Genomic DNA, 26,604 nt, shown 5'->3' on the forward strand with positions numbered 1-26,604 from the left:
AACATAAAAAAAAAATTAATGGGAAAAAGAAAATTAACATGAACAGAAATTATTCTAAACAGTACAGCAACTTCCAGTCATGGTCAAGTCCTATTATTTTCTCACGTCAAGAACTCGATCGGGTTCGGGTTTTCCCGAATTCAGACCGAGCTGCATTTAGCCCGGGAAATATGAGATATGAATTTCAATTTCTATAAACAGACTTGAAGACTATTTATAAACATACGAAAAAGGCGTTTGGTGTACCGTAAATAACGTGTCCGACAGAATTAAAGAATGACAGCTCAGTCATTTTTATTTCACTTTCTGCTGCTCTCAGCGCTAGAACACACTTGTAACGCTTCCGTATCGGCTTTCGGAAACTAATTTTAACCTTCCGTGAATATATCAGTGCTGAATGGAAAACTTTAATAATTAAAGTTTTGCGCTGTCTCGGAACGAGATCTATAAAAGACTGCCACAACTACGAAACGCGTCATTAGTTTTCCTCGGCTGAGAAACAACAATCTTAGGTGCTAACGACGATTTGGTTATCATGGAAGAGATGTTGGATTTTGAACAAAATACCACTTACTCGAACATTCAAGGGAATACTACTTATTTATCAGGTGTAGGTCCTGTTGCACTCAGTTGTAACGACAATAACCCTGGTATGTATGATAATGACTCGTTCTACTCCTTTGAGGGCCACAAGTTTATTAGCCTTTGGTTATTAAGTGCTACCCTCTTTAAATAAAGAGTTTACTTACTTACTTACTTACTTGCTTACTTACATACCTATACTTACTTACTCCAATTACACTTAGCTTAGTCAGGGAGAACCATCAGATTTTTTTTCTTACTTTTGAAAAACGTCGGCTCACCAGCCTTAGCTGCTAACAACAACTTGATCTGAAAACCAAAACAAAAAAAAGATTTATTTATTCTTTGTTGAGCAGTCTGCCTCAAATTAACTCAAAACTGGCCTCGTTCGAATGCCTGGAATCTCTGACTGCCTCCTTCATCACTTTAATTATCTACATGTTTATCTTTTTGTTCCCGAAAAATAATGCATTCTGTGCACTAGCTTGACATGTTAGAAGGACTTTTGAAAGGCAAGTTAATTAGAAACTGAAATTTTCACCCTTTTAAGGCCATCTTCTTTCTCCGTATTCAATATAAATTTACCGCTGTAGGCTGCTACCTTACAGACTTGTTGGCTCTTAATTAATCTGTGGCATCTTTTTCCTTATCGCAGGATTCTTCATGGGTCGGAATGCTTTGATAAATGAAACAACTGGTGATAAAATAATTCCATTTCCAATTATAAAACCACCTGTTTGGGATGGAAACCTCCATGTAAACACCTCACAAGCTCCTGACACAGGTGAATGTTTCATTTTAATCTAAGGCCGGTCGGGCCGTTTATATCCGATACGAAGACGAAGAGATTGATCGAACTGTTAATGTCGCCAACCACGATTACATCTTTCGATGTTTTAAGTTGCATATGATGCGGTGATCAATCGAGCTCTTAATTCTTTAACTCCCAAGATCTGATTGTTGATTCTCCAAACTAGCTGCTACACATTTCCTCATAAATTAATTATAAGAATTTGGTGTTAGATCAAGATAAAAACTTCTACCTGACGAGTTTGGGAATTTTTGTCACCCGTTTTTTGGATTATGTATGGATATTATAGGGAGAAGTTACATGTTAATCATTCTGGGAGTTAAAGGTTAATTATGACCTGAGGTTGAAGGACACCGGTAAACGAAGAGAAAGCGTGTCGCATATATATTCATTGTTATCGAATGGCTGATTCAATCGTCAACCTGTGAATGTATCTGGTGCCCAGGTGTCCTAGATTCTGTTTGGAAGGTGCCCTAGATTCTGTCTCCCACTTGGCCGTGGGAGAGTCAGGTCCCATCAGATGCGAAACCCGCGTTTTGGACCCGCAATCCTTTTGGTCAGCAACACGTTTGGTGGCAATCCTAAGTAGGTCATGTATGGGGAATTAATACTGTATGTATGTAAAGTATAGGACATAATATGTATTGAGAACATAATAATTCCCCATACATGACATACCGACCGTGGCAATGTACATATGACAATGTAATTGAGCAGGAGTGCGTCTTCGTACTCGTTCTTCGACCACCAATTCCCAACTCACTTGAAATATGGAGTTACTTTTTTGTGAAAGGGGGAAAACCGAGGTGCATATACCTGAAGAAAAACCCGTTGAGTAAAGACCAAAACGAACTCCACATTGGATCCATATTTAATCCCGAATCACAATTTTAAGAACAGTTAAATAATCTAAGCCATTATTTAATTCAATATTTACAGCAAAATTTTAATACCTAAGGGTAGAATTGTTCCGTTTTAGAGCTGGCGGGATCTGAGCTGTGATTAATATGACAAAAACTCTTCTCAGGTGAGAATCTTTTCACATATCATGCTACTGTTGATGACACTGAGTCATTTTCAGCCTCAAAACCACCCGCTTGGACCACAAGTCATGAAGAAAAAATTTCCCGAGATGCATTTGTAGGTGAGGAGTGAATTTCTATGGATAATTTGTCATCTTACTGTTTACGAGGTCCGCAGTTGACAGTACTCGTATAATGTTTACAAAATTAGCTTGGTTACAAAAATCTCCTTTTTTTCAATTTGCGTTTTAAGAATTGGACAAATCACTAATATATTTTTTTCTACCTGCTGCGAGGCAAGAGAATGAACAGGGACAAATTTTATCGCCTTCCATAATGAAGAGATCGATTGAAATTCTGCTTGAGTACAATAAATTAATTTATATATAATCAGGTACAAGGGGTGCCATTAATATAATTATAAATATTGATAGATGATGAGAAATCACGGCGGCCGTATTGGTTACCAAAACAATAGCATGGCGGCCATTTTGCTGTGCAGGTCACTCTCGTGGGATTTGAACTGTTTTCTGAAATGAACAATATCTTTTGCTCAGCACGTGACAGAAAACGTCTCATAGCAGAATTTAACGGTGGCTCATGTTCAGAGTTGCTCTATGTTTCAGGCCTTCAGTGTCTTCAATGTCGACCTTCTTATATTTTGGCACCTTGACACAATGTTTTTGAAATGCACTTTGTGAATCACTCTTGGTATCTTTTTGTTATTTTTTTTTATCTAATGAAGGTATTGCTACTATATTGCTAGATTGTGTTTCACGGGAAAGAATGAGATTTCCAACAAAACCTCCAAAATCACCTAAGAAGGACGCATATCCCCTTGAAAACATCTCATCAACTCAAACTAAAAGTAAGTGGTGTTTTGTTCACATTTTTCTTTCAATATTTGCAACTTTCCTTATCATTGTTGCTTTCGTATTTTGTTTCGTCTTCTGTGGATCTCTTGGATTACATCAATGTTTTAAAACTGATAAGATCTGAGGATTAGATTTAAATACACGCCCATGAGTAATACTTTTCCTTTCTTTCATTTTTCTTTTCTTTACTCACATCAACATTTCCCAATAAGATGTACAATATAAAATATCTTGCATAAAATCGATATGACATTTCTATTTTAAAACCTATATATTTAATTTATTGATGAATCATTGTTTCATTTTATTCCACGGCACACTAGACTTCAAACCAGAGAGCTCCGAGGGACAATGTAATTCAGATGATCAAGCTACTTCACTGACTCAAGAGATGAAACGTAACTGGCTTTTCTGCTAATCATGACTCAATTAATGATGAGAGAGTCTATGAGTAAAAACTAATCAGTATGAATTACAGCAAGGTTCCTTATTTTAAAAGCCAAATTATACTCGCTTGCGGACGCTATAAAAAGGTAGCAGCAGCCGATTCATACAGAGAGGCCATACTCCTTGTTGCTTCTTGCTTGTTACCTTGCTTAGCTTCAGAAAACCGGGGTGATCTCTAGCTGAAGTGTGATACAAGGCTTGTAGACGTTGGAGGTGGAGTCTGGGCCAGAAGTGAAGGACTTTCAACTTCTCAGTTGAAAAATAAAAATGGCCGGAGACCTCTGGAAAAATAAACAATCAGAAAATCTATCCGTCACACTCTCCAAATATTTTGAGAAATGTGAGACAAACCCCAATCGCATTGATTAAACAAATGAATAAATAAATTAGATTGGCCAGACACCGGATGTCTGGCCAGACTCCGGATGTCTGGCCAGACTCCGGATGTCTGGCCAGACACCGGATGTCTGGCCAGACTCCGGATGTCTGATATTCTTTCTAAGAAACACAGGAATCTGTTATCCGAGGTGATAAAATTTTAATCCCGACGTCGGTTTTTCGTGTAATTTATCCGACATAACCGCAAATTCTATCCAGTTTGACTGGATTTTCATCTTCGAGGAAACATTCCTATAGATCTCTTCCAATATTCAGCTGACAAGTTCGAAAGTATATCTATGCCTGAAATGTGTCCCACTGGCATTTGTTTTAACACACGGCGAATTCTCGAGACAGCAGTAATATGACCCATATTTCTAAGAAAAGACAACTCTAAAAACGCTTAAAAACATAACACCAATGATTATTGTTACAGAAAAACGAATTAAGCGGGACATAAAGTTAATTTTAAAAGACTCAAGCGAGGAATTATGTAAAAAAAAGCTGTGCATGTATTGACTTGCCGACATGTGACCGACACGTGCTATGTTGTTTACATTAAAAGCTGTATTACGACTTGTAACGACAATCATTCCCTGAAATAGTACTGCAGGAAAAGGAAAAAGAAAGATAGAAAGACATTCACTTGTGTTGTTTTGACATAGGCTGATGAGCAACTCTGCAAGCTTTGCATGACTTGTGGTATTTAGAAGAAATAAAGGAGGTTTCATGATACACATGCTTCCTTTTAAGGTGTTATCGATCAATCACAAAGGAGAATGACTTTTCTGAGAAAGAAGTATATCCCAACAGCTTATTACCATAAAGAGCTGCTGGGGCAACTGAGGTCACACGTCGACTCGCTCAAATCGTGCAGACGGACCCGTAGCTCACTGAAAATCAGAAAGTTTCTCGCAGAAAAACAATGGAAAATGGCGGAAGTGAGAAGGAAACAAACGAACCACTGAACACTGGCAAAGAAGAGGAGGAAGAAAGTAAGAAAGAATTCGAATCTCATCCAAGGTTGATGATTTTTGGTAAGTTTAACTTGAACCAAATCTCGTTGTCCCCTCTGTTCCCGTATAATCTAACCGTCAGAAAAACACTGCAATCCTACAAATTCAACCACTTTATTAAACAACTCGTGATATTCTTAAGAGAGGATGTCAGCATCCATCGAACAAATTTGTAATATTGTGGCAAGTCGCCCAAAATTCGTTTTCACCCCTACTTTCATACTTTGTAGCCCAATATGTTCTAATAATTGTGGTGTAGTTTTTTTTGTGAAAATATATTTCAGTTTTCGAGAAATGATTTTTTTCCTTCGACCGCTCAAATATGCAAATTTTCACCGTAAATATTACCCGAGTTGTGTGATCTCATGTAACGATTCCACTCGACCTCCGGTATTTTTGTCAACATAATCCTTTGTTTTATCGTCTAAACTTAAGGAAATTTTTACAGTAACTTTATAACCATCCTTTTGTCTTTTAAAAGCTTGAAGCTCAGTAAATTCTGTCATATCGGTCATTGTTAAGCTGTCTTTGTTTTGATGCTACTTTTCGACATTGGCAAAGTATGTCGGACAAAAATATTTACCAAAAAATAAATATTTCTTTGCCAGCTTCAACAATGACAGGGGATTAAGTTTAGATGATAAAACAAAGGATTATGTTGACAGAAATACCGTAGGTCTTGTACATTCGTTACCTGAGGTCACACAACTCGGGTAATATTCACGGTGAAAATTTGCATATTTGAGCGGTCGAACGAAAAAATTATTTCTCAAAAACTGAAATATATTTTCACAAAAAAACTACACAAGAGTTATTATAACATATTGGGCTACAAAATATGAAAGTAGGAGTGAAAGCAAATTTTGGGTGACTTGCCGCTGCTTGTCTGATGCATGCTGACATTAGCTCTCAATAGGGAGCGACTCCTGGAGGCAGTACAGTACTTAAGCTCGATCAACTTACTTAAGCCTACTACAGTCTATATCTTAGCTAACCACTAAGCCGAACTCACAGTTTTCTCCATCGTTTCTTGAAATTAGCAATCTTCCACTGTAGCTCTCTCTCACGGTATAGCTTTCTAAACAGTCGGTTGCTCCCGACAACAAAAACAACAACCCCTACTTCATAACTGAGTCCTTGTATACATTCACAAAGTGTTCTGGAACATTCCAGAAGCTTACAAAAGCACAAGCTTTTAATCATATTTTTAATCAGGCTTTTATTAATTATGAAGGCGTCAAGCGTTGTCTGACTCGGTGTTAAGTTACAAGAGGAACCGTTGAGAACACGTTATAAGGAATGGTATGGGGAACGAGATATGGATACAAAATGCAGACTAGGTACAAAATGTAGAATTTCTACCTAAAAATTTCATACTTTTGCGCTTAAGATCGGCCAAAACAAAAACAAAACTTATAACATAAAATTATAAGGAAACCGTTGCATAGATTAGAATTATACTTAAAAAGATAACTAAAAGAACGTAGCCCTTGAAGTTTGTTACAAAACAACAGAATAAATAGAGAAATTGAGGGAGGAAGGGTGTACCTAAGGTAATGTCACCAAAAGAACTTCTTGTCGTCCGTATGAAAAGTCAATTGATCATAAATTCAGTGCGGAAGATGAAAAGTACAAGTTGGTTACACCTTAATCGCCTCACAGAAAGAGGTGTTGAACGCGCTGAATTAAAAATTAAGAATTACTTTCTTGATCGAGAGTTTGACATGAAATTGATCTAAAAACGAATCTGAAAGGAATGAAAAGTGTAAGAAGTAGGAATTTCCAGGAATTCCTGTACGAGATTAACCTTTTCCAGATCAAATTACTCCCATATTCATCAAGCAGATTATCTTCATTGAAATATATCTTAACGCAAGATAATTGAAATACGTCACGCCAAGTTTTAATCACCTTAACACTGAACATCCGCTTTCATGTCAAACTCGCGATAGGGTAATATGCCATAATATTAACGGCTTAATACAAACTTTTGTGGAGTTAATGGACTATCTTCTCTCAGAAAGAAAAGATAACAACTACTCTACTTACAAAGTAAGAACTGCTTACAATATTTTTTAACTGCATGGCTTCTGCTAATATGTTATTTCCATTCATATTCCCAACACCAAGGTAATGAATCGCCTATAATGCTCCCAGATAAGATATGTTTTCATTTTATCGTTTGACATTTCTCTTGCTCCTAATTTGATATAAATGTATATAAACACCTAATTGCAATAACGTCGTAGAAACAAGCAAAAACAATAAGACTTAAAAAGCCAAAGAGGAATTTTTTAGCATCGCGAAAACTAAGCGCTAGCTATACCCGGTAGCCGAACAATTTCCACACACAGTTATTTTCACTGAAAATGTTTTTCAAACCTCTTGATAGTGTCAGAGGTTTGTTAGAAATTACAAACATTTCCAAACATAAAAAAGAAGCATATGCAAAAATAAAAAAAATTAAATAGAAATTTATATCCTAATGTCGTATGCTTATGCTATGATCTGATTAATTTGAATTCGACTTCGTACTTTTTCTCTCAACTTTTTTTAAAGCGTCGAGAGGAAGGATGCTATTTAAAGAGAGGACGGGGCAGGGCAACAGCAAGAATAGTAAGTGTAGTATCAATTGATGCTATCATTGAACGAAAGTTCTTTGTGTAAAGCATTGAACAAGAGCTCTTCGTCAGTGTAAAGCAAACATCTTTGCTTTCCACTGTCTTCTACAACTCTTCTACACTACAACTTTCCTTATCATTGATGTTTTCGTATTTTGCTTCGTCTTCTGTGGATCTCCTGGACTGCATCAACGCTTTAAAACTGATAAGATCTGTGGATCAGATTTAAATAAGCTTAAATACACGCCCATGACTAATTCTTTGCTCGTCGTTTCATTTTTCCATTTTTCCTTTCATTCATTTTTCTTTTCTTTAGGCACACCAACATTTCCTAATAAGATGTACCAAAAAAAAATCTGAATAAAATTGATACGATATTTCTATTTTAAAACCTAGATACTTTATTTTATGATAATTGTAATGAGCTCCTGCTCTTGAATAATTTGTAGAGTTACATTTGAGAGACGCATTTTTTCGTAACAGCAGAATTTAATGGTTGCTCATGTTCAGAGTTGCTCTCTGTTCAGGCCCTTCAATGTCGACTTTCTTACATTTTGGCACTTTGCCACAATGTTATGAACAACACTTTGGGAATCACTCCTAGTATTCTTTCTTTTCATATCTAGATTCCAATGAAGGTATTGTTTCTATTTCTCCAAAAGCTGTTGTACGGGGAAGAATGGAATTTCCAACACCACCTCCAAAATCATCTGAGAAGGACGCTAATCCCCTTGAAAAAACCGCATCGACTCAAACTAATAGTAAGTGGTGTTTTCGTCACATTTTCTTTCATTATTTGTTCGTCTTCTGTGGATCTCCTATGTTACATCAATGCTTTAAAACTGATAAGATCTGAGCATCAGATTTAAACCACGCCCATGACTAATTCTTTGCTCGTCGTTTCACTTTTCCATTTTTCCTTTCATTCATTTTTATTTTCTTTAATCACAACAACATTTCCCAATAAGATGTACCAAAAAATAAAATCTGCATAAAATTGATATGATATTCTATTTTAAAACCTGGATACTTCATTTATTGATAAATCTTTGTTCTATTTTATTCCACGGCACACTAAGCTTCAAACCAGAAAGCTCCGAAGGAACATGGAGCGAGTGTCGAGAGGAAGGATGGAATTTAAAAAGAGGACTGGGCAGGGCAGTAGAACGAATAACAAGTGAAGTATCAGTTGATGCCATAATTGAACGAGAGCTCTTTGCGTAAAGCACTGATGTTATCTAAGTCTTACCAATAGGAAAACGATAGTTTCATCTCTTGAATAATTTGTAGAGTTACATTTGGGAGACGCATTAAAGAAGTGGGTACATCGTCAAAATTAATCGCGATTGTGGTCTACGTTCTTTGATTGGTCAAAAAAACTCGACTTCTCTCCCAACCAATGGGATAAAAATCTCAGAACCAACCGTGGCTTGGTTACTTGCGTTTTCCCGCGCTTCAGGCCGGCTCCATGCATGTATTTGCTTTGAGTCTCATAGGCTCGTTTTGAAATTTCCTTCTTACTGACTGTTCCTTATTATTACAGTACTTTGGTTTACGAAACTTATGCACTCGAAAGTGAGAGGTCCGTACTGGTTATGTGAAGCTCGTCAACAACATTCCGACGTAGAGGAAAATTTTCCGGCCTACTGAATTTCTCTTAAAAGTCTGGACTCCTTGTCAAAAATTTGCAAATTTCGTCGTGACAAGTTTTCTCCTTGACATATGTCCATGATAAAAAATGGCATGGCAATTCTCAGTGAAAGCTTACCATAAAAAAAAAAAAATCATGACGGTTGTCATTGAACGAGGCTGCACTATTTATTAGTAACAAATGACTCACAACAACGAATTTCCTCACAAATAGCGTTTAATAAGGCACATAAATAATTGTAACGTTATATCTACGATAAATAAAGCTTATAAATATTCATTAGAATTACAAGTAAACATGTTAGAAAAATAAATCGGTTGCGGAGCGTAAAAAGCAAATCTCAATGAGTGAAAAACCCAGGCACTGTATGTCTTATGCAATTAAACCCAATAGTTTTTAAGTTTATTTTTCCGTCCTGGTTTATCTTACAGCAGTTTTAATTAATACGAAATGTCGAATATTGTCTTGCTACGATACATTGTATGCCGGGAGGTGGATTGTCTAAAACACTCTATTCACCCTTTGACACTTAAGATCTAAGAGTTAACTCTCCCAACTAATTATGATACATTTTTGGAAGAGAAATTGAGAGAATTTTGCGCGAAATCAAACATCCCGATGTCATAAACGTTTTAATTTCTATCTTCTTTCCTGCCTAATTTTGTACTGAAATTGTAACGATAACTTACAAACTTATTACCGCTGGGAAAATGGGAAGTTTCCAGACATTTATCTAATTTTTACAAATAGAAGAAAAGTGTTTCTACTCTTCGTTTTGGAAAATCAACTAACGATCGTTTCACGTTAAGCAACTGAGAATAATCTTGACAGGATTTCACTAACAAAAAAAGAATAACATTTTTTCGATCTCCTTGGTTCTAAAAAAATAAATTGAAAAAATAAATTTGAGAAAATAAGCCAATATATGGTAAAAGGATCTGAAGATACGAAGGAATAGAAATATATTACTAGATTGAACGCTTCGGAAAATTACTATTTTTACAAAAGATTGGTTTGGAATTAAATTTGTCTGGTACAAATGGTCGCCCCTCATATGTACCCTCTACTCATCAACGATATGTAAACTATGCTATAAAAGGTAGTTAGAAACTTTCGAGTATGACAATGGTACAGTTCCTATTTTACACCATGCTTTTAATCTATTTTTTGGACATTTTTCCCCGCATAAGCCTGAGGAAAAAAATGTTATCTGAAAGATTTGTATATACAGCCAAGACTCAGATTGAAATCGTCGCAAATGTGTACCTAAAAAACGCCGAGTATGATCTCATCTCACTTTTGTATACGCGCCTTGTCTTTTTTTAAGTTGTTGTTTTTTTTTTATAAGGAGTAGAAAGTTTCAAAGTTTCTACGACAACTGAAGATGTGTGTAAAATTTTAGTACACCGTACCTAATAAAATCTATTTTTCTATCACTGTAGTAAAGTCTTTTAAACTTTCTTTAATTTCTGTGAGCTTTCGGGCTCTTTTTATATCATTTCTGTTAGAAAAACTATATGCCTGACACATCATAACCTACATAAGCGTCTAAGAAATGACAAAATTTTTTTTTTTTTGATGTATATCAGAGGGCAGGAATTTCAATCCATGAATCTGATCGGCTAATCGCGCACTCGTAACCGGTCCAGCTTTTTACGGAATTTTTCACGCCATTCCCGACAAAGTGGTAAAAACAAACCAGCAAAAAAATTACATAGATTATTTAGTGGTCTAAATTGATCTGCATGGAAAAAAAACGGTGCCCTTAGTCTTGAGTATGGCATTCGGCCGCGGGCCGCACTCAAGACCATCGAGTACAGTTTTTCACCCAAATATATACATTTCCATTGTTTTAGTATTTTACAAATCCATTAAGTTAACAAGATCCTTTCCTAAACTGCACGTCATCTAATGCTATATCTCCCGTGTAGCCTCGACCTCGTGTACCTTCAAACATGATCTGCAATACAAGCAATTCAACATATGGAATCACGGTATATTATTGACTAAGTAAAGGGGCCGCACAGAAACATAGCCTCGAACCCAAACCCCTAGATACGGAGTTTAGCGCGCTACTCGCGCCTTAACCCTTTACGCCCCAACATCAGTATGCATATTCTCCACACTGTTCTTTATACATTTCCTAGGACACTGACAAGGAGCATTTGTTTGCCAATCAAAAGGTTCCTTCTCATGACCTTAACGTGAGATTTAAGAGTGATATTGTAGGGGGAAATTACATGCTGGTCACTCTTAGGATTTAAAAGATTAAAATATATTGAAGCTGGCTCAGCGGCGGACATTTCCGTTCTTAAATTCATTCACTGCCATATTAGAAACGAAACTTCGATTGCTTACATCATGATGAATAATGTCGCTTTATAGCTTTATAGGAGACGAAACGTTAATCCTCTGTTAAATCTTCTCTTACCCTAAAATGCGAGTCAGATTTCAGTGAAGAGAACCCTTGTTTCCACCGCTTTCCCTGTTCCCCTGATTTGGACCACAGTTTCGTTTTGGTTCCCAACTCAGTGTTTATCAGGTAAACGCTAAGATGGCCCACAGTCCGACCATTCATACTGTACCACCAGCTTATGCACCAGTCCTCCGAGGGATTGAGTGAGTGGCTCATTAGCTGAGACTTGAAACCAAACCGCGCGGGATAAGAAGATTCTAGGTAGAGGTAATAGCCTACGGGGAAACAAATTAAAAATACCAAGAGTTAATGTGCTGTGACAATCGCAAATTTGCCGTATTTAAAAACTCCATTTCCCGATAAAATAGCGGGAAGCCTTCCACAGAGAGCACAGGCAGTCCAAGTCCAAACTTACCATTGCCTGTGCCATGATCTCCTCCTGGTCCTGTGTTCCTACTTGGGGTAGGACCTTTGTGACGATACCACTTAAAAGATGGTGACGTACTCCAGACGTTTGTCCAATTACAATAGTCTTTATCGAAATCACAAGCGTTTGAATCTGCAAAAGAAGGAATTGTATTAACATGGATATTGTCCATTTAACGAGCATGATTCAAAGAGAGAAATAATTAAAACAATTTTTAAAACGAAAATTTTCAAATAGACTAAGCTTACAATGAGCACTGAATAGGAACACATAGCTAACAATATATAACCCGGAGTCTTGTCTCCAGGGGAGGCCTCGTTTTGGGGAAAAATAATTCCACTCGTGAGGTATTCCCACACGAAATACAACTAATTCCTATAGATCCGTACACGTTGGGTAAAAAATTCACATAAATGTCATCCATGGCATTTTTTCTAGTTTTGTTTTTCGTACCCGTATGTTTTGGACAAATTAAAAAAGACTGCGTGACCTAGTCCTTCAAAGGCACAACCTAACCGTTTTTTTACATCTCACAAAATAAAGCTTATTAATTTTCACGTTCTTTGTTCGCGACCTGTTTAAATCGTTTTCATCATTTAGCCATTCCTGTTCCATACAATCTAATATTTTCTTGCCTTTTTCATGCTGCATCTAAATTGGAACTACGCAAAAAATCTGCTCAAGGGTGTAGATCTAAAGGACATAGACAAAAACCTAGCAGAACTTGACTTACTGTCAGGACACGCCTTCATGTTGCACGTGCGCATTTGTGTGTTTGCTCCCACGCACGTTTTCCCGCCATATTTAGGTGCCGGGTCGTTGCATGATCTTGTTCTCTTCCGTTTGCCGTAACCACATGATTTATCACAAGCGCTCCACACACCCCATTGACCCCAGTTTCCCTTGACAGGCGCTAAAATATTCCGAGAAAAAAGATGGGTTAAAGCATTCTACATTCTTTTAAAGTGGATCTGCAATCATAGTTAGCTAGAGAGTAAACTAAAAGAACCAATTAAGATGCCCTCAATTTTGCAGGGAGAAGACCGTTATTAGTTTACCAGACCCAACATTCATCGAGAGGAGGATATTGATGACTTGGTCTTATCAAAATTTCACTCACCATAACATTCCTCTTTGGTACACTTCCTCCGGTCAGTTTTTATTCCATGAGAATCGGCCCCAGGACAGTGCGACCGGGACGAAAAGCAAACCCGCTGGCGGTATTTCATGCATCTGCTGTTACAGGGGGTGTACGCTGACCACTCGCTCCAGCCTACTTTGTCCTTATCTACAAAAAGAACAAGCGTTAATTGAAAAAGCTGAATAACATTTGCGCTTCACGAACTCGCTTGCGTAGAATGGCAAAGCTATAAGTTAACCATAATGGCGGGACTTTTCACATAAAGTTTGAAGTTTTGATATCTATTGAACGAATAAATTCCGTGTTGTTGGGTGTCTATTCAGTAGTAGATCACAGATGACCTCAAAATGTCGTAAGAAAAAAAAAAGTGGCACACGAGGCGCAAATGAGTGCGACAATGACGTTTTTGCCACATTTAAGCGGCAACACGGCAACATAGAGTCTATTTGTTTTATGCGATAAAGAGATCATTAGTAAAAACTAGTAATCAAAATGCTTGTTTTATTCAGCCTGAAAAATCCATTTAATTAACTAATTTGTTAATCTGTAAATCAGAGTAGACACTCACTTTTGCAGTCATATAGGGCGTTTAATTTCTTGATATCCAGATAACTGAAGCCGACTGAGCGTCCCAAAGACATGTAAGGGTTGTTTAGAGCGCGCACGGTTGGTTTACCATTTCTTGAGAACGTTCGTTTACTGTAATGCATCAAGCTACTGTAGTCATAATCAAAGTCCATACTGTCTACTTTGGAATGTTTGTACTTGTTAAATTGATTTTCCATCCCTAAAAAATAACACATAAAAAAACTTAAAATGTATCAGTAGTGCTGTCGCCTTTCTCTGACATTTTGCGATCTTTGCAGGTCATTGTAAAGTTGAATACCTCACAGGTACGCCACAAATGCTTCAAGGCAACAGATCTAATGTAACACACGAGACAAAAAACTCGGGTTTAACTCCTCTACTTTCCCACTCTCTCTCACCACTCTTAGAGTTCCCGGATGTACGAGACCGCTGTCCTGATGTACTACAGTCATGCACTGGATTACTCTGAACTGACCAGAGTGGGAGTGTCAAGTCATCCTTGAGCTAGGATTGACTATGAACAGGTTTCATGACTGAAACGCTTGAAAACACATTAAAGCTCTCTTGGCCCTATTATTCTCATTATCTAATTTGCATTTCTCCATCTGGTTACCACAAATTTCCTAGTCATATTATTCATGCAAATATAGCGCTTTTAAAATCCTTCCACGGCCATGGCGTTCGTCCTCGCGCGATAAGTCTCGCGGAGGATCGTGTGGGAAGCTTCCACTTTTGATGAATACTGTCAAAAGAGGGTGTAGTCATTTGTGGTAATTATCGTGGCAGGTACATTGTTGAAGTTCAAATAACACGTGACTGATGCATCACATACCCTTCTTAATATTCTCCCAGATGATTTCCACGTACTCATCTCGGTCAGGCCTCGACTGCTCGTGCCAAAACCCAATTGCATGCATCAACTCATGCATAATTATTCCTTTGTTGTTACATCTAGCCCCCAGCGACAGACTTTGAGGACCCTTGAACCAGTACAATCGGCCAATGTAAGACCAACATCTGCAAAACACCAATGCATCCACGTCAATTGCAAGAAAAACCCTGTGTTTTTACAGCGCTCTCAGGTGTGTAAATAAAAGCACGTTTCGTTGAAAACGAGAAAAGCTTTGAACACTTCTTAATCCACAAAGAGTGTATTTTTAGGCGATCAGACAACGAGTTTGTAAAAATTCTGCACATACAACGCTTTTTCTCTCAATACTGCTACCCTACCGAGACAGGACGCTTCTCACTGGAGTTAACACCTCTGGCTTTTGTCTAGTTTTCCTTACGGTTCACAGAAACTCATTTATACTTCTGGAGAGGGAAGGGCGGTGGGAGAGAGAGAGGAATTGTGATAGTATAGTGTCTTCCTGCTCAACGCGACACATTGGCTGAAAGCGAATCTTTCGACGCGAAGTAAAGCGAGCCAACCATTGGCCACCGCGCCTACCACAGGGTTCAAACAGGTAAAAGCAGTTGAACCTCCACTCACCCTTTTCCTTTGCTAAATTTTATCCAGTTCCTCTCGTTTTTCCTCTCTTTAAAAGTGATACAGGTGTATTTGTGAAACTCCTCAATCGCAGACATGATGTTCTTCTTGTATGCGTCTAAAATGTAATAGATATAGACGACATCATACAGATTGGAAAGTAAGGGGGTAAGTTTCGAAAGAAACTGTGATGCTGCGTCGGTGGGAGAGTATAACAGGGTAATTTAGTATTTTCAACTGAGTAGATAACGTGAATTGGCCACAAAAAAGCCGACGTTTCGAACGTTAGCCCTTCGTCAAAGTGAATCATGAAGAGCTAACGCTCGAAACGTCAGCTTTCAAACTCTTTACGATGGCCAATTTACGCTATCCACTCAGTTGATAATACTGAATTACCCAGATTGGAAATAGATTGGTACTAATGGTACTAACAGTGAATCCCATCCAAGCTCGGCTCTACAGACGAAATCAAAATGGCGAGCTCTTGACAAAAAAGTAGGAAAAAATAAGAAAATATCAAGACATTTACTGAAAACCAACCAATATTTGCATAAACTTTTAAACTTAACTACTGCAATAAAATACAGACTTAACTTGATACTGTTGTTACCATGGAAACGAAACAACTAGGTGCCTTAATATTCCAATATTCCAGAGCGATAAAAGATTTGAGCAAAGATGGCTTCCCTTCGTAACCTTGCCGAGAAATAAACTGCGTATGTTCGGCAGGTTTCACCTACCTAGTCCATTTTCGATCTCATATGGAATAATTCGGTTGGGCCAAATCTTTTTCCTCTGACGCACTGCATTTCTTTTGAAACGTGCCTTCTCGTAAACGTTCCAGTCTCTCTCCGTCAAAACTATATCTCCTTCGTGTCCGATATTGTAGGCTGTAATGAACACATACATATCATTATTAAGGTGTGCACGCAAACTGAGGAGGAGAGAGGGTATTTAATGGATCACTCTTTGCAATTATTTTCCATGTATTTTTCCCTTTACAATGCAAACCACGTGGCCTGGGTTGCACTTAAATTGAGTTTTTTAACAGGAACTTGAGTCACTACTGTCATTTTTTCGTCAGAAAGACGATGTTTTGAAGTTGACGCTTTCTTTTACTTTTGGACACTCAAGAGTGAAATTGGAATAAAAAAATCGTGCTTCCATTACATTTTACAAGCGTGCATTCACGGAAGTTTTCTAAACTAATTTTCTGTTGAAGTTCTCAGATCAAGCATGAACCGTTTCCTTCGAAGTAATATGCAAGTACATGATAGATTCTCCATCCTGTTAAATAGAACATCACTGCCGGGTAAAGCACGAAAATCACAAGTAACTTCCTAATCCCACTCGTCGAGTTGTTCGATTATCACAGCCGAGTAGTTTTAAGAACCAATCACCCGTGGTTCGTTCCTTTCCGGTGACGCAGTTCACAGGTTGTTACTTGCTTAGTAGAAGAATGTTGGTAGGCACGTACATCTACAGCTGATAAAATTACTGTTTGTGTAAATCTCTGGATTCTTTAAACTTAAAATTATAAAATTCATTGTTATTTAAACAACATGACTGACCAATGAGTTTAACCTTGGGATTCTGAAAAAACGAAGAGCTTAGACGTACTGAGGTGAGAAACCGATAAAACCGTCGAAGTTGTTTTTGCTAAATATGAAGGCTAAGTCTTTTTTTTTTTTTAATTGCATAAGATAAGATTGCCAACAACTTGATATCCTTTTTTGACTAAAAAAAAATTGTGCTGAACAAGTGTAACCGATAGCTACCACTTTTTCCCGCCAGAAGGACGCGGGTCACGTCCACGAAATTCTCATTGTTTTATCAAATTTCTTTTCATGATTTCATGAAACGTGATTGGCTTATTAGTTTCATTGTAAAATAATCTTGAAAAAATTGGTAGATTGGTAGATAGAGAGCAAAATGTTGCCTACGCAGTGCAGTTCTGTTACTTAAAACATAACGAGCATGATCGTTTTAAACTTGGCAAGCCATTGTAAGCTCCTTTGTCTCTTAAGTCAGTGTTCGCGTTGGTCGATACTTCCCGAATAGTCGAGAGTTCCGCGTTGGCAAAATTCACGCCAAAGGGGAGCATTTAACTAACGAAGAGAGTTCCTTTCAGCAGCTGAGACTTAATAAGAAACGCAAAGCTAAGTTTCAATTTACGGTTTCAGACCAAAAGCAGCCGATGACGAATCCTGCAAAAATGGCGCTTTTGCATGAGCTGAGGAAGCCGTGACAGGCCACTAGAAGTCCTGCTGCTCTTTTTTTTCAGCTCCAATGCCTTTCCTTCCATCAAGCGCCCTAAAACTGCTAACAACCCAGCCTACCAAAGAATTCTTGAATTTGACATTCCTTAGTTCAACTTCAGTTCATGTAAACATTTCGAGCCTGTTTTAAAAATATTTCGTGCTTTAGTAAACTTTGCATGATGCGCCCAAGGAACACCACAGCCGAACAGAACACGGTAAACGCAATTAGGATTTTGTTGACGTACAGCTCAGTTTTCACTACCTTCAGTCACGGAATTTCTACAGTTGCAATAGGAGTTAAGTGTTAAACAAAAGTTACCCCTGTCCGGTATCTAAAAAAATATGACGCGATTCTCTTTCTCGAAGTTGTGTCAATAGATACTTCCGGTAAACATTTTGGGTTGTATGGAGATAAAAATCTTACCTCAACTCCCACGTTTGCGGTTTATTTTGACTTGAAGACAAAAGAAGCCAATTTGTTTAGCCTGCCAGTGATGGCTATCTCGAAAGGTCGAAATAGCAAATTTAGGTTTCCACTAATTGGCTACCTGTAATGTCTTTTACGCGCAAAGAAATAGATAATCTTTGACGAGGCATCTTAGGGCATTATAACAGCTGCAGGTAGAGGATAACACGCTTACGTTTGTTTGCTTCGTTAATCCAGTCCATGACAGTAAAATCCTCCCCAAGCTCTTCTGACTGAGAGATAATGGAAGTGTCTGGTAAAAGAAAGAGAAAACAAAACACCATGTTAATAACAGTCCCATGACGCAAAGAGAAACACACACAAGTCCCTTAAGAGCGTGAGTCCTTATCTGCACTTCTAATCATCATGTGGATCATTATAACAAGTTTACTTTCTCTCTATGCCTGCAACGCCCGGCGAAATTAAATAAGCATGTTTTAAGGTGAGAACAGAGTATCCAGTCGCACATCAAGGCAATAATTATGGGCTCAGCCACGGGAAGCTCTCCAAAATAAACAACCACCTCAGAAACAATAACAGTGAAGCAAATCAAATATTTTTCGGAAGTTTGCTTCACCTGAAAACCTGTTTGCGCCCAAGGGACTTGTAAACGAAGAACGGCCTGCACCGATGACAAATATAGCTACTCGTAACAGTAAACATTGCCAGGGATCCATCACGTATCTACGAAAAAAATACTATTGTCAGGAGATATGAAGAACATACACCGGTCAGTGCTAGGCGTAACAGTTCACCCTTAAAAAATGTACGAAAACGAAATGAAACGCAAATTACTTTGTGGAAAAAAGCAAACACGGGCAAACCTCTAACGATGATGAAACAAGCCAATACTAGTGTTTAACCCGACCGCCCGTACTCTCTGTTGCATGTGAATAAATGTCCGTGTGCCCTGGTTCATGTACTCTCCAGCGTCAAATCCTGTTTGTCATTCAATCTCATTACTGTTCACATACTTTACGCTATCAAATCCCTCCCTCCCTAAGTCACGTGAAGTCAATAGCGGCACATTTCCAAAATTCGTTTGCACGTCAAAAATATTTCAATAATACTTTGGCTTTTTAACCTCCGCCAATCGGTTTATGTCCATTTTGTCTAATACGTTGCACCAAAGGTTAGAATCTGTCTACAGTTGCTGTCAACAAAATCTTTTCAACGACGGGAGAACGCATCGGGAACATACTCTGAAATATTTGACCGTCATCTTTGGGCTTATCTGATGAAATCATTCTTACAGAGATAAAAAAAATTCCCCTGTACGTAAGTTTAGTACACAAAATTTAAAATAACTATTTTCAGAAAAGCTACTTTCTGCATTTATCTGTTTTTACACCTTAATCTTATCCCCAAAAGAGCATTTAAGCTAAGATCAGCCGGATTGCCTGAAGTAACAGAGTTTGAGAGCTGTGTACCGGAAGAGGAAGAAATCGAGGGCATTGCAGAGTTTTCGAATCTGTAATCTTATATCAAATAGCACGCTAAAAATATATTACTATACATGACCCTTTTGCTGACTTTAACCGCGGTAAGGACCTGGAAAATTCGTCTGCTCTTACGGCCAAGAAAACACACTAAATCTAAACCAGAGAAAGGTTATTCGCACGTTTTGCCCAGGTGTTTAACAAACTAAGCCAATCAAACAAAGAGGTGGGTATTTATCTGACATAGCCTACAACCTTGCTCAAGTTATACTTAATGTGCCCCTTTGATCCGTTTGCTTGAAAATGCGCCAAATACCAAAACATTGCTCACGTGAAAAAAAATTAAGGATGCTATGCATACCGATACTGCAAAAGGTATCAACGTGCGAAAACGAGGTTGTAAAGTTACTTCGTATCAACTTACATTCGGAAGGAAAATTCTACACCAAAAAGTTCCCTGCATTTCATGAACAGCGCACTACACTCTTTGTCTCGATCAATATTAACTCCGATAGGTCAGTGATGTAATTAACGGCACCAACATCAATTTACTTCATGAGACCCACTCGAAGACATAACGAGGTTGCCTCACCGAATCAAACTTCTCGTACAGGGGAGCCCATATTGACTTTTTTTTCGAGAACTGTATTGACTGTGTTGTACATTCAATTAATCTATGAAAAATAAAAGAGACTATGTGTTTCACTCTGCAGTGTTCCTTAAATCCAACAAAACGTCTAGTATTAAACAATGCAAGGAAACACTGCAATTTTCGTTCGCCTTCCGAATTTTAATTATTTTGTCTTTAATCATATCATTTCACACGGCAGCGGAATATTCACACACTCAGTATCAAGGCGTTATCGGTTCTACATCATCCAACACTAACAATTGGTGGTGAATTATTTTTGCACTGCTCAAAAATTTGGCTCACAAACAAGCCATTAACAAAATGAAAGTAAAAATTAACTCATTTCCACGGTCTGACAGTTTGTAAAGCGAGTCTGGCTCTTGAAGTCAAAATACGGCTAGAATTAAGAGGTATCTTATCACTCTTGTCACAATGGATACGATGTTATTTACACCCTACTCAATATGTGTAAAGAATACACCTATTATAGTTGCGACCTGTCTCGTCTTGACGAGAAAATACATTGTAGAAAGCTCTCGGTAATAAATTCAGTATGCTGCCTTGATTACCAACAAAATCATTCAGCAGTTTTTTGGAGCGATCTTAGGTAGATTAGGTAAAATTTTATGTTCATAACAAGATGTACAAGGGGTGATCTTTGATAGACGATCACAGTTCTTCTAAGTGCTTCGTTCGATGACTCTCGATAAGGATTACCGGGCTAAATTTGCAGGAGGTAATATTGAGAGATCAGCTAAACATACCTCCTTTGACTAATTGCTCTATGATATTCCCTAAAATTAATTTAGACGAAAGTCGTGTTTCAGACAATTCAATATGGTTACAAAATGGAAATATTGGATGCTCGAAAGGCCTTGTAAATACTGATAAAACTAAATGCACAATTTAGAATTGATCAAGAAAGCTTTCATCGCATCTGCATAACCCTTCGAAATTAAAAACTACTCAAGAATATACCTTAGACTCGCGGTTTCATGGTATTTTTTACAGATTACCTTTGCACGTAGAAATAGCGCGATAAAATCAAAAGATATGATTAACTTGTTTGGGATCTCACGTATTGAAGGGCGCTTTCTTCAACTGCCTTGCCGACGAGGACTACCACTATGAGGCAAGTCGCTAATCGAGACACTTATACTCGCCTCTCAGTTGCAATATGCAGACAAGGCCAACAAGGGTCGCTTGTTTTCACAACTGGTCGGCAATATTTGCTCCCTGTCTTGTTTTAGGGTGAGGGAATCCCCTTGGGGCATGAAGCATTAGGATCTTAGAAAAACTCTGAATTTGTCCCCTCTCAGCTCAGTAAAAGCTCTTCTGTTTAAATGATGTTAACAAATATATAATGAGCTCGTAAAAGCCGAGAGAAATCGAGTTGTTGCTGTGACCGGAAGTCAACGTGGTTTAAAATTACGTAATTGGGTTTTCGCTTACCATTGTACAAAATGTCAAACCCCGTCGAGTACCTCTGATTTATGGCGAGAATATATAAATACAAATGTATTTTTAATGAAAAAACATTTGATTTCAAACACATCTAGGCTAACATTTCTTACTCCTCAGGAACTCAAACCAACGCTGAATCGTCTTTTTGAGATTTGACGCCAAATATTTCCCGCCTTAAACATGATTCACTGCAACTCTTTCCACCGCTGCTTCGCGCGCGAGCCATATTTATACATATTAAAATTAAAAGCCGTATCTTTTTTAAAGCTATGCAAATAGCTCGAGTTAAGAAAATTAACACGTACAAGAAACGCCTGTTTAACAGTTGCATGTTCTGGAAAATTGCGTGAAAAGCTTTATCTATAATAGTATTTTTTTTTCTAAAAGAGGATACTAGATAGCCGCAGTAATTTTACAGAGATAACGACTTGATTATCAAAACAACATATTGGATGACTAACTAGCATTTCGTTGTTGTCTTATCACACAACCGGACACTAAAACCGCACAGCTCACAACAGGAAATCACGTTCACAAATATACGTGACCAACGCTTGCAGGCATCCATTGATTCAATTTTTAGCGAAATATCGAGTGAAGCCTTATCATAAAGTGCAATCACGACAGGCGGATGGGTGATAGAGGCCCGCAAGGCAAATCTATTGGAATTGAGGTTTCAAGGTTGTTATGTGGTTAACTAGGGGTTATCAGTTCACACAAAACCAGTCGATCGTTCAATGCACAAAACATTTTAAATAGTAAGGTCCAGGTTTCAAACAATAACTTAATTACAATTAATAAATCTTTACCGGCCCCAGCCTCAGAGTTGAAAACTGGGTTGAAGATTGTTATCATGCCGGAAATATTTAACCGTACAACCGGAAAACCTCCAGTTTGCAGCACGAATTTTTTTCATCGCTTGCTTCCGCCAAACACTGATGAAATTTATTGCCAAAACAAAAAGATAAAACCATAAACAGTCAGGCAATTTCCTTCGAGAGAAAAAAAATCATTGATTGAATTTCTCAAAGAGCTTTTGTGATTGTTGTTCCGTGACGAGAGGTAGGCGACGAAAGAGGACAAAAACAACAGGATCACTGAAAGTTGCACCTTCGAAAAAAAAAACAATACCAAACAAAAGCTAAGGTTGATATCCAACTGTTTTAGATAATACAGAAATCCTACGTTAAGAATTCGTTACTCCTGCGAAGTCAATCGATTTTAAACCGGTTTAAACCAGAGTTCAGGCTTATTAAATGCATCTGACAATACTTACTAGCACTAGTTAAAAAGATTAACAGGAAGAAAGCAAAAGATACCAAAAGCAACAATGTACAGAATAATTAACTTTAAACGTTTCCCCGTGGGTAGCAACCTTTGAATAGAAATGGCTTTCCACTCTTCGATTGACGAAGGGGAATCTGTTCCACAAATCAGTTCAATATAATTCCCAGAAACTAAATAAAAACAAAGAATGTTATACATCTTACACCAGCTTACCGTCTTGTCAAATTGATACGACGTACCGGCCTCCTAGTGCAGTGGCGATTAAATGATTCAGATCCCTTCTGCTAGTTTCAAAACAAACGATTCTAACTCAACCACTGCAATATCAAGCTGGTCAAGAAGAGTACCTCAACAAAGAGACGTAACTGCGAAACCGAAAAAAACCAATAGCAGCACTGATTACGTCAGTACCGCAGATCGGAACTATTTATTGTTCTTCGATGACTGTGTGTAGCTGAAGCGCAGTAGGGAAGCTCAAAGAATGTTATTGATCAGCGGATTTGACAAACCTCTTCACTTGTATTCAAGTATACTTTGCACCGGAAGCACTCGGTCCAAAAAAGTGGCGCGCATGTAACTTGTAAAAAAAAATTTGACAAACCAGTCATGTGTGTAAACAAGAAGTACTAAACCGTGTCTTTAGAAAAGAATGGCACGGGAATGAAAGAAAAATAATCGTTAAAGCAATGAAAGGTCGAGAATGAATATAACGTTTCATTTGCATCAGTAATAACCGATTAAAGGCAAGCTAGGTCTACAGCGTAAATATTCATAATGCAGTGTTTGATTTGACGTCGCTGAAGTACATGTAGCCGGCTTTGCCATCAATTTTTTTTTCGGGTGTGTGTTTCTGTTGTGTTTCGTGTTTAGAGAAAGGATTTGGTATAGAACATGTGGCTTGATGGAGGTGAACATTTGACCCTTTCAACACTTGTAATGTCAGAATACACTTCTTCGCAAGTTTCTGAAGCCTATTGAACGAAATATTGCATAATTATGTAATTAGACCAGATTTTGCGAGAAAAAAAAACGGATGTATTTCTGGCGATAATGCGTTTGACAGCTTAAGATGTTACATGGTGAAAGATGTTATACAGATCTCGTACAATGATTTTTATAAAAAAAAATTCTGACGAGTTATTTTCGCGACTGATTTACAAAAGCCATTATAAACCTTGCGGAGGATATTCTTGGCCGTTTTATAATATTAGAACCTTTCGTCCAAAAATAGATGCATGACTTGAGGGGCTTGGAAGATATATTTCAAGCCGTGTTTTCGTGAACAAAAGATCTTTCGTGTTGTTGTCCAAAATCATTCAAAAGCTGAATGAAGTGACAAAAGACGATGAAGTGACCAAAGATAGCTTTCAAACAAGGCGTTCATACTTTTCCCTTGCCCGCTCACTTAACGATAAGAAGCTTTGCTTAAGTGCATCTCAGCTGTCGACTGGTACCGTTAGTGGAGTGAGAGGAATTTTAATAAGGGAAATAATGAATGACAGGGGAATGGTTTCGCATTCATTTCGTGACTGATCATCCGTGTTTGTTCAGTTTCCCTAAAAAACAGGAAATGCTAAAGTCATTTCATCATGGTTCTTGGGACATTCACGCGAGACTTCCTCGTGAAAGTCATAACGACTAATTATATTTTTGACAGTCTTTGAGGTGGTAAATTTGCCTCTGGAAAACGAATAATCCCATCATTGCATATTCAATTACTCCTTCAGGGTATTTTAAGTGAATCTAAGCCACCACAAAGCTAAAGACAAAATTGGATGCTAATCTAGGTCAAAAATAACTCCGTCACATGGGTTTTACCAGAGATTTCTGGTCTCTGATTATCGAGTTCGTCATGACTATTACTGCTGTGTATATGCAATCTCTTGGTATATCCTATCCAAAGAAATTCACGAATGATATTTGCATTATGTCCGCAGCCCTCTAAGTTTATTAACAACGAAAGCTATAAAAAGAATGGCGAGTAAAAAGTGAAGGAGTTTAAAATCTCATCAAACTGTCATTTTGGTTAAGCAGATTTGTGATTTTTAAAGACTGACTTTTTGATCATCTCCTGAAATTGCTTAAGACATCGTACCACATTTTGCCCGAGGGTACACGAAGGTGTGGCAGTTCACATTTCTTTCTTAGCAGTCGAAGAAGTCTGCGCTATCTTCAAGCGCTGGAAAAAAAAGACACCAGCTATAATTTTTCAGGCAAAGGATGAACTCGATTTTACGAAAAGCTGCGTTTGATAATCTCTTGAGACTCAATAGTATTTTCCGACGCTCCTCCTACGTATGTTTATTTCATCACCGCGGTGCGTTTGGCCTTGAAATGGGCCGCGCACCAACGCAGTCAGCATAGCACACAAAATAATCAACTTGGCAAAAAATTACTTGTTGGAGGAACTCCAATCAATGTTGACGTGCGTAACTGCACCACACGTTTTGTGACTGCATAGTTGAATTTTACTCAAACAAATTTGAGTTCTAAGGGTGCACCACAAGTGCATACTCACAGCCACTAAACCATATCCGTGTCGCGTGTGAAGTGCATAGACGCCGCCGCTGACAGATGTCTGTAGATTAGTTAATGGACATACCATCAATAAATTGATGGCTAGGGACTCGGAACTAAGTGCTCTAAAGCTGACAGAAACTATGACCAAGGTTGACTGAGTTGTAAAGCTTACACACATCAAAAGAGAACTCTTTCCCTTTAAGACCGTATATTGCAGGAACACAATCAAGGGCTCATAATTTTCATGACCTAAAAGTCGTGCCGCCAGAAGTATGCCGGTATTTAAAAACAAATTGTGTTCAACCGGGAAGCAGTTACATAATTTTCTTTCCCGAATCAGAGATGAACTATTTTCACTAGATAAGAAAGTGGTAAGACTAAAGAGCACTTAGCAAATACCTAAAACAAGAGAAACCATGTTTTTCAAAACAAAATTGACGGTCATACTGAATCACATGCATCAATCGGCACTGTTTGTCAACGGCCAGCCGATCGAAGTAATCGGTTAAACTCTTGGAGGTCCTTCACAATAATGTGATTTATCTTTTAAAAGTTGAAAAGGCACGTCATACCTGCTGGCTTAACTCTTTCAGAACGACCTCTCTGTTGAATACTACACTGGTTCAAAATGATTGCTGAACAGATTTCTTGAGAAGCCACGTGCGCGAAGCGATTGTTTGAGAAAGAGTAAACATCAGAGCTGATTTTGTTCTCTCAAAAAATAACACTGTGCTAGTCTTACCTTATGATAGTCTTTCGATAAAATTGTTGCTCGTGACAGTTAAATACCAGTTGGTGAATTAGCTTGTTGTAACAGCGCAGTGTCAAGGTGTGTAACTCTGTGCGGTAAGAGCGATAATGGTTTAAATATTCACAGCTGATATATTTGGCCACTTGCCTGCCCGAGCTTGTAACAACTCACTGATGCAAATTCATGAGATAACATGGTTGCTCTATTGAATGTTTTGTTCCACTTGTGAAATTATTTTCAAGATGTGCCAAGAATCAAGAACAAATACGTTAATTAAGTACAAGTTATCAACAAATATTCCGCACAATGTCAACAATTAAA

At 37.9% G+C, this 26,604-nt stretch overlaps 2 protein-coding genes and 1 long non-coding RNA gene across 12 annotated transcripts; 1 reads left to right on the top strand and 2 right to left on the bottom strand.

Annotated features, from left to right (window-relative positions):
- Positions 1 to 308: 308 nt before the first annotated feature.
- On the top strand, positions 309 to 10,844 carry LOC113667282 (uncharacterized). Of its 6 annotated transcripts, XM_089212525.1 has the most exons (10): positions 309 to 650; positions 1,238 to 1,366; positions 2,421 to 2,537; positions 3,182 to 3,283; positions 3,614 to 3,688; positions 4,869 to 5,152; positions 6,366 to 6,471; positions 7,691 to 7,747; positions 8,379 to 8,513; positions 8,832 to 10,844. In XM_089212525.1, exons 1-6 carry the CDS (start codon positions 536 to 538, stop codon positions 5,081 to 5,083), a joined length of 753 nt encoding a protein of 250 aa, XP_089068651.1. In that variant the 5' UTR covers positions 309 to 535; the 3' UTR covers positions 5,084 to 5,152; positions 6,366 to 6,471; positions 7,691 to 7,747; positions 8,379 to 8,513; positions 8,832 to 10,844. The 6 variants fall into 6 exon arrangements, with proteins under 6 accessions (XP_089068651.1, XP_089068652.1, XP_089068650.1 ...); XM_089212526.1 differs by lacking the exon at positions 6,366 to 6,471 and having other exon boundaries at positions 8,357 to 8,513; positions 8,832 to 9,092; XM_089212524.1 differs by lacking the exon at positions 6,366 to 6,471 and having other exon boundaries at positions 8,832 to 9,092.
- On the bottom strand, positions 3,445 to 6,270 carry LOC149043272 (uncharacterized). The gene is made up of 2 exons (XR_016188489.1): positions 6,144 to 6,270; positions 3,445 to 4,018 (listed from the first exon to the last, which is right to left on the bottom strand). It is a non-coding gene; the product is annotated as an uncharacterized LOC149043272 (long non-coding RNA).
- On the bottom strand, positions 9,602 to 26,554 carry LOC113667219 (uncharacterized). 5 transcript variants are annotated; one of them, XM_027183023.2, is made up of 12 exons: positions 26,275 to 26,554; positions 18,769 to 18,875; positions 18,367 to 18,444; positions 16,205 to 16,354; positions 15,468 to 15,582; positions 14,808 to 14,992; positions 13,956 to 14,174; positions 13,367 to 13,534; positions 12,980 to 13,159; positions 12,235 to 12,378; positions 11,835 to 12,094; positions 9,602 to 11,363 (listed from the first exon to the last, which is right to left on the bottom strand). In XM_027183023.2, exons 2-12 carry the CDS (start codon positions 18,866 to 18,868, stop codon positions 11,280 to 11,282), a joined length of 1,683 nt encoding a protein of 560 aa, XP_027038824.2. In that variant the 5' UTR covers positions 18,869 to 18,875; positions 26,275 to 26,554; the 3' UTR covers positions 9,602 to 11,279. The 5 variants fall into 5 exon arrangements, with proteins under 5 accessions (XP_027038824.2, XP_027038823.2, XP_089068612.1 ...); XM_027183022.2 differs by lacking the exon at positions 26,275 to 26,554 and adding an exon at positions 23,226 to 23,505; XM_089212486.1 differs by lacking the exon at positions 26,275 to 26,554 and adding an exon at positions 21,278 to 21,597.
- Positions 26,555 to 26,604: the final 50 nt, after the last annotated feature.

The sequence above is a fragment of the Pocillopora damicornis genome, chromosome 7 (assembly GCF_964200805.1).
Source record: "Pocillopora damicornis chromosome 7, jaPocDami1.2, whole genome shotgun sequence".
In the NCBI taxonomy this organism is placed as follows: Eukaryota; Metazoa; Cnidaria; class Anthozoa; order Scleractinia; family Pocilloporidae; genus Pocillopora; species Pocillopora damicornis.